This window comes from Serpula lacrymans (genome assembly GCF_000218685.1).
Source record: "Serpula lacrymans var. lacrymans S7.9 unplaced genomic scaffold SERLAscaffold_6, whole genome shotgun sequence".
NCBI lineage: Eukaryota > Fungi > Basidiomycota > Agaricomycetes > Boletales > Serpulaceae > Serpula > Serpula lacrymans.
The window spans coordinates 2,112,965-2,130,276 of record NW_006763295.1 but is presented as its reverse complement, the minus strand read 5'-3'; the positions used below and the strand labels follow the sequence as shown (position 1 = coordinate 2,130,276).

General features: G+C 46.0%; 8 protein-coding genes across 8 annotated transcripts; 2 read left to right on the top strand and 6 right to left on the bottom strand.

The window, feature by feature from the left end:
* Positions 1-777: 777 nt before the first annotated feature.
* SERLADRAFT_388278 (uncharacterized protein) lies at positions 778-1,189 on the bottom strand (the record flags this gene model as incomplete). Its single annotated transcript, XM_007317859.1, has 1 exon — positions 778-1,189. One exon carries the CDS (start codon positions 1,184-1,186, stop codon positions 1,022-1,024), a length of 165 nt encoding a protein of 54 aa, XP_007317921.1.
* Positions 1,190-3,138: 1,949 nt separating this feature from the next.
* Positions 3,139-5,395, bottom strand: SERLADRAFT_415224 (uncharacterized protein; the record flags this gene model as incomplete). The annotated part of the gene is made up of 9 exons (XM_007317858.1): positions 3,139-3,481; positions 3,544-4,009; positions 4,065-4,091; positions 4,144-4,248; positions 4,309-4,547; positions 4,657-4,699; positions 4,752-4,897; positions 4,958-5,234; positions 5,298-5,395. The coding sequence occupies 9 exons, from the start codon at positions 5,393-5,395 to the stop codon at positions 3,287-3,289; spliced, it is 1,596 nt and encodes a 531-aa protein (XP_007317920.1).
* Positions 5,396-5,765: 370 nt separating this feature from the next.
* SERLADRAFT_466433 (uncharacterized protein) lies at positions 5,766-6,165 on the bottom strand (the record flags this gene model as incomplete). Its single annotated transcript, XM_007317857.1, has 3 exons — positions 5,766-5,810; positions 5,863-5,978; positions 6,034-6,165. The coding sequence occupies 2 exons, from the start codon at positions 6,163-6,165 to the stop codon at positions 5,940-5,942; spliced, it is 171 nt and encodes a 56-aa protein (XP_007317919.1).
* Positions 6,166-6,241: 76 nt separating this feature from the next.
* Positions 6,242-7,517, top strand: SERLADRAFT_466431 (uncharacterized protein; the record flags this gene model as incomplete). Its single annotated transcript, XM_007317856.1, has 2 exons — positions 6,242-6,824; positions 6,885-7,517. 2 exons carry the CDS (start codon positions 6,781-6,783, stop codon positions 7,435-7,437), a joined length of 597 nt encoding a protein of 198 aa, XP_007317918.1.
* Positions 7,518-10,065: 2,548 nt separating this feature from the next.
* SERLADRAFT_466423 (uncharacterized protein) lies at positions 10,066-12,487 on the top strand (the record flags this gene model as incomplete). The annotated part of the gene is made up of 11 exons (XM_007317855.1): positions 10,066-10,305; positions 10,369-10,645; positions 10,706-10,851; positions 10,904-10,947; positions 11,057-11,294; positions 11,355-11,375; positions 11,428-11,454; positions 11,510-11,972; positions 12,035-12,088; positions 12,149-12,224; positions 12,300-12,487. 11 exons carry the CDS (start codon positions 10,205-10,207, stop codon positions 12,389-12,391), a joined length of 1,539 nt encoding a protein of 512 aa, XP_007317917.1.
* Positions 12,488-13,099: 612 nt separating this feature from the next.
* On the bottom strand, positions 13,100-14,512 carry SERLADRAFT_466420 (uncharacterized protein; the record flags this gene model as incomplete). The annotated part of the gene is made up of 3 exons (XM_007317854.1): positions 13,100-13,367; positions 13,430-14,129; positions 14,196-14,512. The coding sequence occupies 3 exons, from the start codon at positions 14,455-14,457 to the stop codon at positions 13,229-13,231; spliced, it is 1,101 nt and encodes a 366-aa protein (XP_007317916.1).
* Positions 14,513-14,980: 468 nt separating this feature from the next.
* SERLADRAFT_466414 (uncharacterized protein) lies at positions 14,981-15,609 on the bottom strand (the record flags this gene model as incomplete). The annotated part of the gene is made up of 1 exon (XM_007317853.1): positions 14,981-15,609. One exon carries the CDS (start codon positions 15,539-15,541, stop codon positions 15,263-15,265), a length of 279 nt encoding a protein of 92 aa, XP_007317915.1.
* A 9-nt stretch (positions 15,610-15,618) lies between these two features.
* On the bottom strand, positions 15,619-17,046 carry SERLADRAFT_448714 (uncharacterized protein; the record flags this gene model as incomplete). The annotated part of the gene is made up of 6 exons (XM_007317852.1): positions 15,619-15,984; positions 16,007-16,225; positions 16,275-16,349; positions 16,405-16,584; positions 16,643-16,888; positions 16,946-17,046. The coding sequence occupies 6 exons, from the start codon at positions 17,033-17,035 to the stop codon at positions 15,619-15,621; spliced, it is 1,176 nt and encodes a 391-aa protein (XP_007317914.1).
* Between the last annotated feature and the right edge of the window lie 266 nt (positions 17,047-17,312).

Here is a 17,312-nt window from a genome sequence, read left to right as displayed (position 1 = left end):
CAAGTGGAATGTCACAACAAGCTCTGCACTTGTTGTAAATATGGCTATATGGCTGAAGAATGTCTACAATGCTTCTGAGGCAACTATGGCAACTTATTCAGACAAATTCTGAGTATATGGGGGATCAAAAGATGGTATTTTTTTTCTTTTGGAAGTATAGTTTTATAATAGTACCAAAAAGAAAATAGCAAAAACAATATAAAACATATGGGAACCAATGGAAGAAACAAAGGATAAACAATAGGAACTGTCCATATGAAAATGTAAGAAAAGCCATTTCTTGCTAGTCCAATGTCCAGACAGTCCCATACCATGAGGTACAACTCCTATAATCCAAAAAAAGCAAGGATAGTTGATCCATGGACAGTCATAATGCTCTGGAGTCCATGTGGAGGCATGCACATGCATGGAGTGCTGAGTTAGCTCCTTTGTCCAACAGGTCTGAAGTCCAAAATGTGTGGACCATATGTGTCTGCAGACATGTACTCTATGTGTCCACAAATATAGACTCTGTGAACTGTATAAAAGTGGATGGAAGTGCTGTGCACCAAGACAACTTGTGAATGGTTTGACTGAAAAGTGTGGATTGAGGGGGTCCAACTTGCTGATTGGTTTTCCCACAGGTGCAGGCTGCGTGAAAGCACAGATTAACAGGTTCAAACTGCTGCCTATGTGCATTGTCCCTGTGCAAGATTGACTGCTGTGCTTGATGCAAACTTAACAAGTCTAAAGTGCAGATTATGCAATTTAAAACAAGTCAAAATGTGGATTGTGCGGTGTCATGCACCAAAGTTGATTGGTAGCATGGACAGGTGTCAATAACAAAGTGAATATTCAAAAAGACTCGCCTTTGCGCCACACAGGCACAGTGCCACGTGGAATAGTAATTAATATTGCCCTTTTTGAACTTGTGGCTGATCAGCACCACCTCTATTAGGCAATCCAGTCACGCTCACCTTTGCTTTTCCATCCGGTACTTTCGGCATTTCGGCATTTCGGCAAATTTTCGCGTCGCCACTGGCTACACATTGCATTGCGCCCTCGCTTTTGTCGTTTCCCTTACTCCCCTTCCTTTGCCTAGCCCCACCATGGGCCCCTTCCTCTCCTTTTTATTCTCACCTGACGGTCGTTTCTGGATCCCCATTCTAATCCACTTTTCCGTCACCTCCACCCTCCTCCTCCTCATCTTATTTGCACCCCCACCATTTCTGATGTCACCACTTCCTATCCGCTTCCGTCGCCGATCCGTTGACTACCACGTGCCACTGCTGATATCAGCAAAGCCCCGGCGGCCGGTCCAAATAGGGCAACAGGTCCATCTTCATGACGTCGATCTGCCATCATATACTATCAAAACATCGGTTGCTCGTCTTGCCTGGTTGGAGCGTGGGTGGGTAGTTTTTGAGCTGGAGAAGGTTCATCCCCTTGCGTCGCCCATGTTCATCGCTGTCCCATTCACTTGGGTACACTTATCTTTTGTCCATCGTCTTCGCTACAGCTACACCTACCACACGCTGCCTGGGACTCACTTGTTCCAAATTGGAACTACTCCTCTCCCTCCCTCGTTTGATCAGGTGGTCCAACACAACCAGTCCATTGGTAAGGCCATGGAACTGTCGGATTTGGACTAGGTGGTGGACCGGTGGCTCCAGTTTCTTTTTCTTCAGCAGAACATTCATTTACAGTGCGATTATTTTTGATTTTTGAATCATTTTTATGGACACATATTTTTTTAGAATGCCTGACTGACAATAAAGGAACTGTGTTGATACTGATAGTGTTTTGCCTTGCCCTTTTTTTACTGCATCTTCCCATGACATCATGATTTCCCTGCTCTCTTTTTGCTATTGGACTTTACTTTATGGCTGTACAAACCTGTGACATTACTCACAGCATTCATTGTTCTATCTCTTTCTTTTCCTTTTTTGACAATCTTATCCTGTACTACCTACGCAGGATTCGTCAGCATACATTCCTTCCTTCATGTTCTTTCTCATTCTTTTTGCACAGCTATACTGTGCATAGCCTACTTTTCTTTCACTATATAAACCCCTGTATTTTACCTTGTAAAAAAACAAGAACTCCAATCCAGACTTCTTCTCTAATCTCAAGTTCACTACTCTCTGCTACTTGTGATCCAGTGTGGTCACAACACTTCCCACTGCTACCACTGTTAATTGCTGTCATTGTCACTTCCCACTTTTGAAGTCATTGTTATCCCTTTCGATTAGAGTCCTTCTGAGCACTACAGTTTGTGCGTCAGGAGCCTGCTATCACTGGGAACCTCGTCACCTCGTCATCCTCGTTGTTCTCAAACCTACCTTGTGCTACAATTAGCAAGGTAGTGCTCATCTATACTCGTCACTAAGCACCTATCTTCTATAAATTCAACTATCCCTCCTCCTCAAAACCCACACCCATACATCTCTGGGTTTTACTTTGAAGGATCCTTATACATACCACCCCACGAACAACCAGAGCACCCACTGTTCTAGGAGGCAAAGCCCATAAACAAGTTCCGTGGAATCTGGGAGGATTGTGTGTTAGTTTGTTTTTGTGTGTGGTTTTCTAACAACAGTTCTCATCATCGACAGCGGAATGTATAAATTTGCAGTGTGGGTGGAGCAGGCTGTACAATGGATTAAGCGTAGAATACATGGGCTGAATGACATATGATGAAGGAGTGGGTTGGATAGGAATGATATTGGAAGTTGGAAAGTGATGGTAATGCGGACCCAGCCACAATGATAACTCTACACCACCATTATCATGTGATCAGCTGTGGGGCTCTGTCTAATTCAGTCTCCATTGGAATGACAAGGCTTTAGCTGGAAAGAAAGATGAAGAAAAATAGGAAAAAAAAAGAAAAAAAAGGTTCCCATACAAGCTGTAAGGTCACACACATACAGTACACCAGTATATAATATGCAGTGTTGTGCTATATCAAAATCTCCATAACTTCACTCTTTCAATTTTAAAAAGATTGTCAAGTCTCCACCCCTAGTGGCTGTGACAAAAGAACATATTTATATGAGATAAACCCAAATATGCCGGAAACTAGAACAGTAAAATATCTAGAGTGACATCAGTACCATGTTAGCAAAGCCAGGATAGATGTCTCGTCCAAGCTGTTCGAGGAGTACATTGGGTCAAATATACAAATTCTAGTTTTGCATACAACAAGGATAACAATACTAACATAAAGAGTTCAATGGATCCATACAGTTAAAAATTAGAGGCTAGGAAATAATTTTCAAGTCTGCTCCATCGAGTTGAAAGTATGACCTCAGCTTGTAGCTTCATGATAGTCCGGTGGAGGCATTTCACTATCCACCAAACTATTATTCGTCCTATCGTCCCGCAAGGCCTGGCTATGTTGCGATACTGGCAGTTGTCCAACAACTACTGATGATGAAGATGGATTATCCTTGTCCTCGGATCCAGGGATAGGTGCTGTTGGGAGACGACGAGTATCTAAAAGCTAGATTTATCATAAAAGTTGAGGTCATCCCTCATCATTCTCAGAAGGCTGTAAATTCTCACCGCGCCGTTTGATGATAACCGTTGGGGACTAGCCGAACTGGCGATAATCGAGACGTCACTAAATGGGACGCGAGATTCCTGAATAACATCGGAATCTGATATAGCACGATTATGAATTGCCGACGTTGCCTGCGGTGGTGGCCGTTGTGGCTGAGAAGCCTGTGCAAGCTGATGTCCATGATCTACACGTTGATAGGACCTGCGTGTACTCAAACCCGTGGTTGACATAGGATCAGCCCTGATGAGGCTGGTTTCGCTCGTGACAAGAGGTGTAGGCTGCACTGAGACCATGGACGCTGGATCTGCGTAATGTTGAAGGCTGCTGTCTACCTTGTAAATATCATGTTGCTGTATAAATATTTGCGCGGCTCTCCATAGACGGTAGAACGTAACAGCAGCAATGAGAGCAGCAACAGCGACGACGGCAGGTATCACGATTCCAACGATGGGTCCAACACCAATTTTACTATAGGTCCCAAGAAAATTCAAATGGACGTTAACGATACTCTGATTTAGCATACCTTGAGGTGCTGGCAGCGTCTATAGTGCTGTACGTTTCATAAGTTTCCACGGTACGATGTCACATGTGATATCATTTACCTTGGCTGGGGGTTTGGCTGTGAGCTTGGCTGTGAGCTTGGCTGTGAGCTTGGCTGAGAACTTGGCTGAGAGCTTGACTGTGGGTTTGGCTGAGGGTTTAAGTTACTGGGCGCAATCAGATTATCAAAACCCACGAGTTAAAAATAAATAGCTTCAAACACGTACCTAGACAACGTCAAGACCTTAGCATAGTCAATATTCAAATATTGACCGTTCTGCACAGGGAGATTCGTAACTGTGAGTTGATGACTCCCTGATCCAAGATTATCAGCATGGTATAGCATGGTCTGCGGATAGTACATGAATGCAGTGGCGTTGAATGTCTCAACTTCTCCTCCGTCCAGTTGCACAGAATATGGTCCGTTTTGCGGTCCGACAGTGCCGTATAGAGATATCACATCACCTACGCCGTGAGATCTGTTCAGTCAGGATAACAACTCTCAAGCAATGGTATCTCACCCTACGAAATAAAATCAGATCAGTTACTCGCTGGGAAAAATGGCCACTGCTCACGGTGAAAGTGTAGGTAACACTGGCATTATAAGTACTAGTGGAGCTGGAAACCATGTCAACTGGGAAAGAATACAAATTTTCTGAAAATAGCTCACTGGCCGGTGCCATTGTTGAAAAAATTGACGCTAGGTGGATTTGTATTCCACGCAGGAGCCTGAAACTGGAAACTAGGGTCTGTATCTTGTACCGTTTGAGTTACCAACTGATCGTTCGCCCCTCCAACCTCCGATTGCCACACAATCTGTAAAAGAAGTAAAATGAATTTTCTGGATCAGTTACCAGAGAAGACTGGTGAACGAACCAAATCAATGTCTACGTATAAACCCCCCGTCCCCGTGTTTGTTAATGCAATAGTGTGCATTCCCTGGGTAAGTTCAGTCTTGTTAAAGAGTACTTGTTGAAAAATATTGACGGTAGAGTTTCCATCAATGTTGGGATAGCTTGCGCCATCTACAGTGACGGTATAGGTGCCATGGTTATTTCGTTTGGCACCATATATCCAGAATGCAGTTCCGTTAAAAGACCACGTTGCAGCGCCATTGGTGACATTGTTAATGGTGAATGTACCGAGATAATACCTGCAATAAAAAATACGCCAATTTTAGTGAAAATTGCTGCTTAACCAGACGATAGAAGCATACTCGTCAGCCAGCGGGTCCACAGAACTGCCCATTACCCACGTATTGTCATATTTTATGAGGGGAACCTTGTCATCAATGAGAGTGGTGACAGAAGGCATAGATGAAGGATAAGTCTAAGGGGACAAAAGACAAAACATACATTAGATTATGTTACCTGGCTTTATTAGTTGGCACACTAGTCGAAAGATGAGAAAATAATGTCACTGGCCATGTTAGGAGTGAACTATTTTCTCGAAAGAAGAAGAAAACACAGAAACACAGAAGGTTCGTGTATCGCTTGTGGATAAAGGAAAAGAAATTTTTTCAAAAAATACAAACCTTGGAAGCGTGTGGAGGCTAAGACTTCGTGGTTGGTTTGGAAAAAAGAAAACAAAGGACAGTGGTGCTGTTGAGAACGGGAAGTATGTCAATAGAAACGATGGCCAGCGAATTTTACAGCGACATATGAGATGGTAGGAGGGGAAGGGGAGGATAGCGAGAACCTCCAGTCAGCTCTGTATAATAGATAACTCGCTATTGGCATTGAGCATAGCTTGTAAATCTGTCAACGACACGTGCGACTTACAATGCCTCCACTCACGGCGCAACGATCAAGCTTTCCGTGCTTGTTAAGTCACCATCCTTAGCGCCAGATAAACCAAATCAAGGGACAGTAGCGTGTATGATGTTCATCAGTTGGGTCTGTATAGGTATTGATATTGATATTGTGCCATTGTTGGAAAAGTGGAGCACCGACTTGTGAGGCCTGCGAACGGAGACCTGCGCTGATTGCAGAGTTAGAACTGAGTAGTGGGAAATCATGGTGACGATGTGGTAAGAGATCTAACGGAAAGAAAGAGCTGACCGAAATTAATTTCCACGATAACATAGCGCCACCGACGTGTGCAAAAACGGCGATGCTAGATTCCAATTATCCTGCCTGGAGCGACGATAGTGGTCCCGCTGCCTTCGTTCTGAATACAAACACCATCGGGATGAACTATATTAATGAATTCAGCACGAACCGCCACTCCCAGTCTCTGAAAAGCACTCCAGGTCGACACTCAGATCTTTGTTTCGACGATGGAAACCTCGTGCTCCTGACCGGACCATCCTATTTCCTCGTGCACCAAGGCCTTCTCGCTCGACGTTCAGAAGTCATGGAAAAACTAATTCATTCCATCGATAGCGATACAGCAGATCGCCTTGAAGGCCGACTTGTCCTGGCGCTTTCAGACTCGTCCGAAGACATGGCTTACTTCATACAAGCCTTGTACGATGGAATGTGAGTGCTCATATATTGTTACAGCACTGAGAACTATATATTATATGAAGCTCTTTCTTATCTTATGACGCGGATGGCTTTGCTGTGGTCTCTGGCCTACTTCGCCTCCTGACCAAGTACAAGGTACATCATCTTAGACACGACATTCTACGCTGTCTTTCTGCTTACTGGCCCACGACCCTATCTCAATGGGAAACACGAGAGAACAAAGCAACAGACATGGAAGGCACTTATGCACCTCGGCGTGCTCTCCCTCACCCAATGTGCGTCATAAGTTATCTACGTTATTGACAAATGCCTCAAATCTACATATACATCTTCAGTGAAATCATACTACTAGCCCGCGAAATTGATGCACCTGCCCTCCTTCCTTCGGCCATGTACGACCTGTCACGCTATACACCAAGTCAAGCCGCTTTGGGGTGCACATCCTCACAAACCGGCGCTATACTAAGGTTAGGCGATGACGACCTGCTCAACATGCTAAGAGGACGCGAACATGCTTCCCGGTTCTTTTCCACCTTTATCGTCAACGAGCTCGAGGGAAGAGAGCCGTCGCTATGGTGTCTACATCGTAAGGAAGAGAAGCCAATCGACAGACGGGCGTGCCAGATCGCATTCGAGACAATCACGTTTGAACTGCTCCGGGACGTCAATGGTGTCGTGAACAATCGTACTTCGGATCCTCTGTATGCCATTTCTGACGCTGAGCTCCTACAAACCAAAGAAGACATGCCTGGTGGCGACAATGTTCCGACAATGCGGACATGCGAACCATGCAGGTCCGAGTTCGGTACAGTGGTGGACACAGCAAAGGAAGAATTCTGGCGGAAATTACCTGTCTGGTTCTGTGTCGACGTTCCTACGTGGGGGTAAACATGCTCAAGGAACGCATTTTTCATTTCATCTTGTATTCTCTCGTCCTGTCCAAACATTGTTCTTGTATTAGTATTTTTGTACCATCTTCGGGTTCTGTGATATGATTCTTAGAAAACAAGCGCTTACCATCCGCCGTGGGAATAAAGTTTTACCCTAAGTTGAACCTTGTAACCTTGCAAAGCTCCAAAGTCAGCTTGGCCTACGAAAAGCTCCTCCCTGCATTTCCTGTCTCATATTGTTACTTTTACTTGTTCTTTCGTTGTCTTAAGCTATGGTTGAAGCTACTCGTGTCGTTCCAGGTGCTCCTCCGCCCGCACCCTTGTCCAAATCCCAACGAAAAAAACGCAAGGCTGCAACTGGCAACTCCAAGGCAAAATCGGCTGAATCTGTCGACGGTTCGGTCACCATTCCTGATTCTACAGCTGCTGCTCTTGTCGAAAAAGCACCAGAAGAAACTGACATCAAAGAGGGATCGATTGCTCCTGAGCTTGTCGCTTCTACCGAAGAAGTGCAAGCACTTGATGATGAATCCAGTCTCAAGCCCAGCCCTATTATAGAACTACTTCAAAAACGCTGCAAAGCTCTCAACAAAAAAATTGTACGTGTCTCCTAAGCCCTCTACAGGTCTTTTTCTTATCACTTCTGCTGTCCGTGTCGTACACATGTCTAACGTTTCTCTGGTTCAGGGCCGGGTATCAAGTTACGCGTCAACAGAATACACAAGACTGAACGACGATCAGAAACGGACGTTGAAAACACTTCCTTCATTGGAGGCAGTCCAGAAGGAACTAGAAGAGGTTAAAAAGGCCATTGAAGTGAGCAAGCTCCTGGACGTCCAGAGCTATGGTTCATTGTCTGACACCTGCCAGGTTCACGAAGCTGATCTACAAAACGACATAGTGGCTCAGCGCGCTGAAGCAGAGAGGGCTGAGAAAGCCAGGATAGTGGCTGCTGTTTCGGCAACTGAGGTAAGATACCCTTGGATAGATTTAGATCAAACCACCTTTCGACGCTCGACTGCAGAATTCGTATACTTTGAAGACGTCAGGTCTTCTTACTTTACTTCGCTTGCACTCAATCCTGGCTTCTGGCCATCCTCCTCCTGCCTCGCTTAACCTCGACGAATCAGAGGGCTCAGCGATCTTTTCGACCACTGAAGCTCTTCTCGGTGAGGAGGGTGAGCTCAAGCAGTCCGTCGTATCTGGCATTCTGTCAGGAGTAGGCGACTTTAACGGTGTCTCATGTGAGTGATGATTTATATTTTATGGTTCTGCTAATCACAACTATTTTTATCATTGAAAAGATGCACGGCTTTTGGAAATTGTACATTCATATCTGAACCCTCCTCGGGAACCTACCCCTGTACCCGAAGAGCCAGCAGAAGAGCTGGGTGAGGCGGAAGCTACGGCAGAAACACCGGTGGAGGCTGAGGAGGTACGCGTCGCTGGGATTCCTGGCGCATTGAGCGTCTCGAGCAGCTTCCACTTCATGCAAGCCAGTGAGCTTGAAGCTCCCTCTTTCGAGGAATCTGCGGAATGGGTTGAACGGCCTGAGGTTGACCAACCACCGACTGAGATAGTATCCACGGAAACCTCGACCATCACTGCCGTGAATGGTCATATCGTAGAAGCTACCACAGAAGGAGATGTAGGTTATCTGTCATCTCCGCAAAATGACTGGTTATTGAATGACGTGTTGTTTCTAAAGGTGCACCCAGCCAGCAATGGCGCAATTGATTGGGCTGCAGATGACGAAGGAGGTCTACCATCCATTGCCGGCCTTCAAGCTAGCTTTGCTCCATCTGGCTCTGCCACCCCAATCCTACAGTCATCTGAAGTTACTTTACCTGTCGTGCCCGACGTTGTCGCTGTCCCTCGACCAGAGGATGACGGTTTCACACCGACAAGAACCGGTCGTGGAAGGCCTTACCGCGGTGGTGATCGTGGTGGTTTCCGCGGTGGTTTCCGAGGTGGTGACCGTGGCGGCGATCGTGGTGGCTACCGTAATGACAGAGGCTTCCGTGGTAGCGGGCGAGGCGGTGATAGAGGTGACAGAGGTGGTATGTCATTTTCGTAAATTCTTCACAAGCGTACACGTTTTAATTGCACTGACGTTATTTAGGTTACCGAGGTAGACCGAATGGCGATTGGCGTGGTGGCGACTCTGAAGGACGTGGTCGAGGGAGAGGTCGTCCAAGAGGTGATCGTGGAGGTGGGTAGACTTGATTGTCTCCAGTGCAATGATCTGATCGCCGCTTGACAGGCTTCCATGAGAGACGGGGCGCACCGCCTTCATGAATGTTAATCTAAGGTCAAAATTCGCGCGAGAGTCGCATTGGACTCCAGAGTTGCGATTTGGTAGGCTGCAGTGATTCGCCTGTGACTCTTTTCCATTCCCTTGTCGATCTAGTTTCTTGATGTACGGCGACTCGCATGTCAAATGACGAGCTTATGTTTTTGAACATTCTTTGTGCCTGAGTACCTCACAAAGTCACAATGTAATTTTTTAAGCCTCGGCAGCTTCCACGGCAGCAACCATAAATCGCATAGCATAGCAACAGGTTCCGCGAAATTCACACTAGAATGTATTGAAATGTCACTAGCACACAGAAGTTTAGAAGCTTTGCCCTGGCTGTCAGTACATGTCATTGGCCGGAAACAAATATTTGACAATGACCGATTTTATCTATAGTATAAGGACCGCACCCCAGGACATAATGTAATCGATGTTTTGTCTTTTGCTCTTTTAGACTCTTCCTTCACCTATGCCTTCTGTCACCACTCTCATTGATGACAAGGTTCCCCTCATAAAGTACGACGACACATGGGAACCGGGCACATCTACGGACGACCCGCTGGCTGACGGGTATGCTTTTATTGTCTGGTTAAGCAGCAGTTTTCAATGATATTGGCGTATTTTGTATTGCAGGTATTATCTCGGTACATTCACCACTAACAATGTCACCAATGGCGCTGCAACGTGGTCTTTTAACGGAACTGCATTCTGGATATATGGTTCCAAACGATCCAACCATGGCACCTATACCGTCACTGTAGATGGCGCAACCTACCCCCACAACGATGGAAACTCTGCCGTCAATCTTTTTCAACAAACACTCTTTAACATCAGTGGACTTACCCAGGGAATGCATAGTCTTACAATAACAAACACCGGGACAGGGTCTCAATACGTAGACATTGATTTGGTTCGTCCATCAATCTTCTTTGGTAACTGATCCAGAAAATTCATTCTACTTCTTTTACAGATTGTGTGGCAATCGGAGGTTGGAGGGGCGGACGATCAGTTGGTAACTCAAACGGTACAAGATACAGACCCCAGTTTCCAGTATCAGGCTCCTGCGTGGAATACAAATCCACCTAGCGTCAATTTTTTCAACAATGGCACCGGCCAGTGAGCTATCTCCAGATATTTTGTCTTCTTTCCCAGTTGACATGGTTTCCAGCTCCACTAGTACTTATAATGCCAGTGTCACCTACACTTTCACCGTGAGCAGTGGCCATCTTTCCCAGCGAGTAACTGATCTAATTTTATTTCGTAGGGTGAGATGTCATCGCTTGAGAGTCGTTATCTGGACTGAACAAATCTCACGACGTAGGTGATGCGATATCTCTATACGGCACTGTCGGACCGCAAAACGGACCATATTCTGTGCAACTGGACGGAGGAGGAGCCGAGACATTCAACGCCACTGCATTCATGTACTATCCGCAGACCATGCTATACCATGCTGATAATCTTGGATCAGGGAGTCATCAACTATTGGTTACGAATCTCCCTGCGCAGAACGGTCAATATTTGAATATTGACTATGCGCAGGTCTACACATTGTCTAGGTACGTGTTTGAGGACACTTATTTTTGACTCGTGCATTCTAATGATCTGGTTGCGCCCAGTAACTCGAGCACTCAACCAAGGTAAATAATATGACATGTGACATCGTACCATCAAAGCTTATCGAACGCACAGCAATATAGACGCCGCCAGCGCCTCGAGGTATGCTAAATTAAAGTATTCTTAATGTCCATTTGAATTATCTTGGGACCTATAGTAAAATTGGTGCCGGGCCCATCGCTGGCATCGTAATATCTGTCATCGCTGCTGTTTCCGCTCTCATTGTTGCTGTTATATTCTACCGTCGGTGGAGAGCCGCGCAAATTTTTATACGGCATCATGATATTTACAGGATAGACAGCCCTCAACGACACGCAGGTCCAGCATCGTTGATTTCAGTGCGCCCTACACCTCTGGACACGAGCGAAGCCAGCCTCGCCAGGCTCGATCCTGCGCCAATCACAGGCTCGACTACATCCAGGTCCTATCAACATTCAGATTATGGATATCAACATGTACAGGCTTCTCAGCCGCAGCGGCCACCACCGCAGGGCACTTGGGCCATTCATAATCGGGCTACATCAGATTCCGATGGTACTCAGGATTCTCGCGCCCCACCTAGTGACATCTCAATTATTGGCAGTTCCCTTAGCCCTCAACGGTTATCGTCAAATGGCGAGGTGAGATTCGACAGCCTTCTCAGAATGATTAGTGATGACTTAAAATTTCATGACATATCTAGCTTTTGAACAGACGTCCCCTCCCAACAGCACCTATCCCCAGATCTCAGGAAAAGGATAGTCCATTTTCATCATCCATAAGTGTATGAAAACTGACAGTACTGCGACATGGCCAGGCTCCGCAAGACGGTAGGACGAATGATGGTTTGGCAGATGGCGAATTACCTCCACCTAACTATCGTCAAGCCACAAGTTAAGGTCATAGTTTCAACTTCTTGATGAAGCAGACTTGTAATTTCTTTTCCCGACTTTCTTTTATGGCTGTAGGTAGTACTGAACTTTTCATATTAGCATTTATTATACCTGTGTACACAACACGGGAAACTGTATATTTACGATTCAATTTGCACCTGGAATAGTTAGGACAAGACAGTATCTTATCTGACACGTTCCCTCGCAACTCTAAGAAGTTCAGCCCCTCTACGACTAGACATGAGCTACGGTATTCCGTGTTGATCACAGTACATTATTCACTAACTAATGGATACGAGGTTTTTGTTCAATGGTGCCAGTGGACGATGCCTGTCTCCGACACTGTTGGTATCCGTGGCAATTCCGAGTGCTTGTGCTCAAGTATGTGGTAGATTTATAGAAGACTATCGTTCTCACCGTTTCAAAGCCATCGGTCAAGGCAGCCTGATGGCCGCTGTGATCATTATCATCGTCACTGCCGTACTACTTCCTCAGTGATGGAATATCCAGGGGGTGATCCAAGGAACGACCTTGGGAATATCATGATGAAGAATAAGATCAGTCTATATTATCACGGGCAATGCATCAACACTCGGACCATCATTGAAGGGGTACTGCGCACATCCTACCAGGACTATATGCTGCGAGGGCTGAGAGACATGCTCGATTAGCTGGTAAACTCTTTCATGCTGCTTGGCTGCTACTAGTGAGTACGTGGGTGGTCTGAATTCCAGCTTCCATAGTTAGTCTGAACATTGAGAGTGGTGTGATAGCGCAACCAGACAAGACATATTCCAATGCGACATGCTTCACGAGGCCAAAACGCCAATCATATGATATACTGTGCCATTCAAGTTGGACAGAAACAATAACCTCGAGGTAACTTGCTGTTTCTGAAAGGGTATACGAACACGGCCTAAATCAGTCCTTGAAACAGTCTCAGTTCATAATTAATTGAATCGAGTATAACACATATCCATGATCTACAGTGATCATTCTTTGCACTATTCCTTCCTCCCACCTGCAACACCTCCAGTGAGAATATTAGGAAGCTCCACATCGCCAATACCGTAAAGTAATGAGATAGAGCCACCGATTATAACAATTAATGTTATAACGACGCCGCTTATCAGAACGAAGGGACTGCGAGAATTATTAAGTTAGATATCATGCTTGAACAAATGGGCCTATGAAATAACACCTACCCACTGACATCTTTCCGCTCGCAAGCCTCACCGGCCCAATATTGTGTTTTCCCTTGCGCACTGCTCGTGGCGCTACATGTGCAGACGAAGCACTCCTGGCCCCGCTTTGATGTACTCGAACATTGTCCGTGCCCAGAGCAAAAATCAGTCGCATTTGTACAAGCCTCTGCTGTGTTGAAGCAAGACGGTATACCACGCGGAGGAGGTTGGGGTACGCCAGATGGCGGAAGCGGAGACTGCCCTGGAGGCTGTTGACGTTTCTGAAGGGTGAAGGCGTCGGATGTTAATACGGCAACATTAGCTTTTCTTGCAATGCACGCATCAATGAAAGCCTTGATTGTCTGAGTGGCGACCTGGTATTGTTCGCTTGAACGACCGTACGTGACTGCGAGCTGCGCAAGACTTGACAGCTCCAAGGCTGCAAATTTCTCAGCGGAGTATCCGCCCTCGTGGAGCTCTGTATCCATGAAATCCGTGAGTACAGAAACCTCTGCGAGAAAAGCTTCGTTAGCCGGTGAAGGTGTCGAGAAAATGTCGAGAACGCGGGGAACGCCTTGAGACGGAACCGAAAGGTCGGAATAGATGTAAGAGAATACATGGCTTGCACGATGAAGATACGTGGAAACTAGGGAAGAAAGAGAAGAAAGAGATGGTGTGTTCAAAAGAGAGAATGAAGGCTCCATTGAAGATGGGAGGATGTCTAAACAAAATGAATAGTATGAAATCAGCTCTGACGGTCCCAAGAGAAAACACATGACGGTCCTACCGTTTGCATATGTCTCGTCTACGACTAAAAATACGGCATCTCTTTCACCTTCTCCCACAAAAGCTCGCTCATTGAACAGCCCGCCAAATTCCGCTGTGTTGTCCCCTAGTGATTCAAATTGCTCGAGGCCGAGATGGTGTGAAAGCACCAGACTTGCATGCTTTGGGGATAAACGCGAAGGCAAAGAGACAGAAGGACTAAGGTATACTTTGGCTGCTTGGGACAGTCCAGCCAGCAGCAGACATCCAAATACTCCTCGCATGGCTCTGAAGTGGTTATTGACGAGGAGGATATTTGGTTTTGTTGTCTCAAGTGGCGCGTTTCGGCTCGCTTACAATCAGTTTTTGGTTGCATGACGGAGTTGCCCATTGTGCTACAGTCGACAATGTCTTCGAGCTCACCACCTGTATCACAAGCCCCGCTCTCCAGACTTCTCTGAAGTGCAACCCACTTCAACGACACTGCGAAATCCAATCAGCCATCTGGCGCCACCAGCTTATCACCCCCTGAGCAAGCCCACAACAAGATCCAGTTATCCAGGTCAAAAGCCTCACCCGCACATCGTGTACGTGTACATCCATCTCAAGAAGAAGAGCCATGCTGCACTTTAGATGAGATTACAGTCAGGATACTGGAGCGCGTTTCTTATTCGTCACCACCCCCTCGGTGAGGCGGACATGAAGGTAATATGGTTGGTTGCGCAAGATGTGAAGGTTTCCTTACATACTAAAGGATTTCTTAAACGAGGACTCGAAACTTCGTCTGATAGCGCCTTCAAAAAAGCCACTTCACTCAGGTATGCGTATGCTAGCCGTGAAAGAATACGTCACGACATTCTAACTACACCTGCTACATCCTGGAAAATTGAGGAGAAAGAGAGAGCAGTCATTTTTCTAACTCAACTTCAGGAGGACAATGAGAAGTCACTATCCATCGTTGATACCGACTTGGAGTGCTGAAGGATAACCTCAACGTGCGTGAGCTGGACATGGAGAAAGTGGATATCGGTATTTATGAGTCCTTACAGGAGAGAAACGCGATTGATTTTGATGCCGTCTCAGGGGAAGTCAGATAGGTCGAGCTTTATGCACTTGCACGAGGTAAGACCACTCCGACGGATGGTGGTGGTGCCTCCCTGGACGATCTCCCACCTGTGCGTATGCCGTACGACTGTGAGTTGGGCCAGCGAAGTAGTGTGGATGAGCCTGGTTCAGCTGATGATGATTCAGATGACACCGCGAGGAAGCTCTCCCCGCAGTCCTTGAATGACCCTCGCGTTCCGCTGTTTTTCGCCATCCAAGTATTCTCATTTTTCCACAATTTATATCACACCAAAGTACATGCATAATTACACCTACAAGCAAGGTTGTAGATTGTCGAGTTGAAAGTAAATAAAAATATATTAGTAATGTTACTTCAATCCCTATTGAAGAAATGAACAAGAGAAAGGATGCTCTGCTGTTCGAGAGACTTTGGACATGAACGAGTAGTCCCAATTATCGGTGGGAAGTTTGGAGTCTATGCCGAGTCTGAGCCTCTGACAGAGAGCTGCAACAATCTGAGAAACTGTGGGACGGGTATGAGGATCGCTGACCCAGCAATGTCCAATGACTCTCCACATATCATCGTCTAAATGACGAGCATCGCATATAGCAGGTAACGGTCGAGCAGGCCGGACACCTTTGGTAACGGCTTGGATAACTTGATATTCCGATCTCATCTCGTGGAAGGGGATTTCACCGGAGTAGACCCGAACGAAATGGAAAGCCAGATGTGAAACAATTAAATGCTCAGCCATTGGATAAACCCACCTCATATCCTACACAGCCAAACGCATAGACATCGCTGGAGAAGCTATTTCGAACATCTTCAGTCTCAAAACTGAGTAATTCCGGAGCCTGCCATCTCAGTGTCCCGCCGCCCCGCATACTCGGTGCGGTCGTAAGTCCGAGAAGGTGTGTACCTCTCGCGCTAGCCACACCGAAGTCAGTTAGACAGGCATGCAGAGATGGGGTGATTAATATATTTTCCTGGAGCAATGGTTAAATGAATTCGGCTAGAGGGGTACTTCAAACTTACTCCTTTCAGATCACCATGCACAATGCCAGGTTGTCTGCGGTGCAGATACTCAAGTCCCCGGGCTATATCCAACATCTATGTCACGAAACAGTTATCGTGACTGGTCTCGTACCATGCTGAAGCTTCTTACCAGAGATGTTCGACTGCTGTTGGGATACTGCTTCAAGAATCGCGTTATGCTTCCATGTTCCATCCACGGAGAGATGAGACAAATACGATTTTTATTGGCATTCAGATGATACACCCCATAGAAAGGTATCAAGTTAGGATGAGACAACTGACGCCATATAGTGATCTCATTTGAACAGCGCTAGTTGTTCGCTGCCCGTTAACCTTGGATGTGGCACAAAGGAGAATGTCGGAATCACCTTCAAGAATTCGTCCAAATCAAATCGTTCATATACTTTCAGAATTTTCATCGCAATTACTTGACCTCGGAACGAGCCTTTCCAGACTTCACCAGACGAGCCTGCGGCAATAGGATCTTCACTAAGCTTCTTGATATCCTCCAGAACTAAACAGTCCGGGTAACATCCTGACTTAGTTGATAATTTGATGAGCGCAGCAGTAAAACGACGCCTTACGCCAGGACTAAGCTGTGCATAGTCCAACAACTTACAGTACTTCTTCAGCTAATTTTGTTCTAGGAAAGTATGTGAACCTAAACTCACCGCTTGTAAGAGATTAAGTAACGACCTCGCTTCGTCTGAGCGTCTTGAATAGTAACCATTCTGTTTGCTGTCTTCCAGTGCCCTAGCCATTGTAGTGCTGATGTCGGTGATGTCAATCGCATGCAAGAGAGTCCCATCCAAGACATCATCTACGCCACATGAATGAAGTAATGCTGCGGGCTAAATACCAGCTAAATATCGGTAGAGAATACGCAGACCACTGATCTACTCACCTCCCGAAGTAGGCCTTGAAGCTGGTTTTTCAGTTCCAGGTGCCTTGCTAAGATAGTTATACTGTTCCATGTTCTCCAAACTCGCATATTTTGTTTGAAAGAAGACATTTTACTACTAATAAATATACATCAGC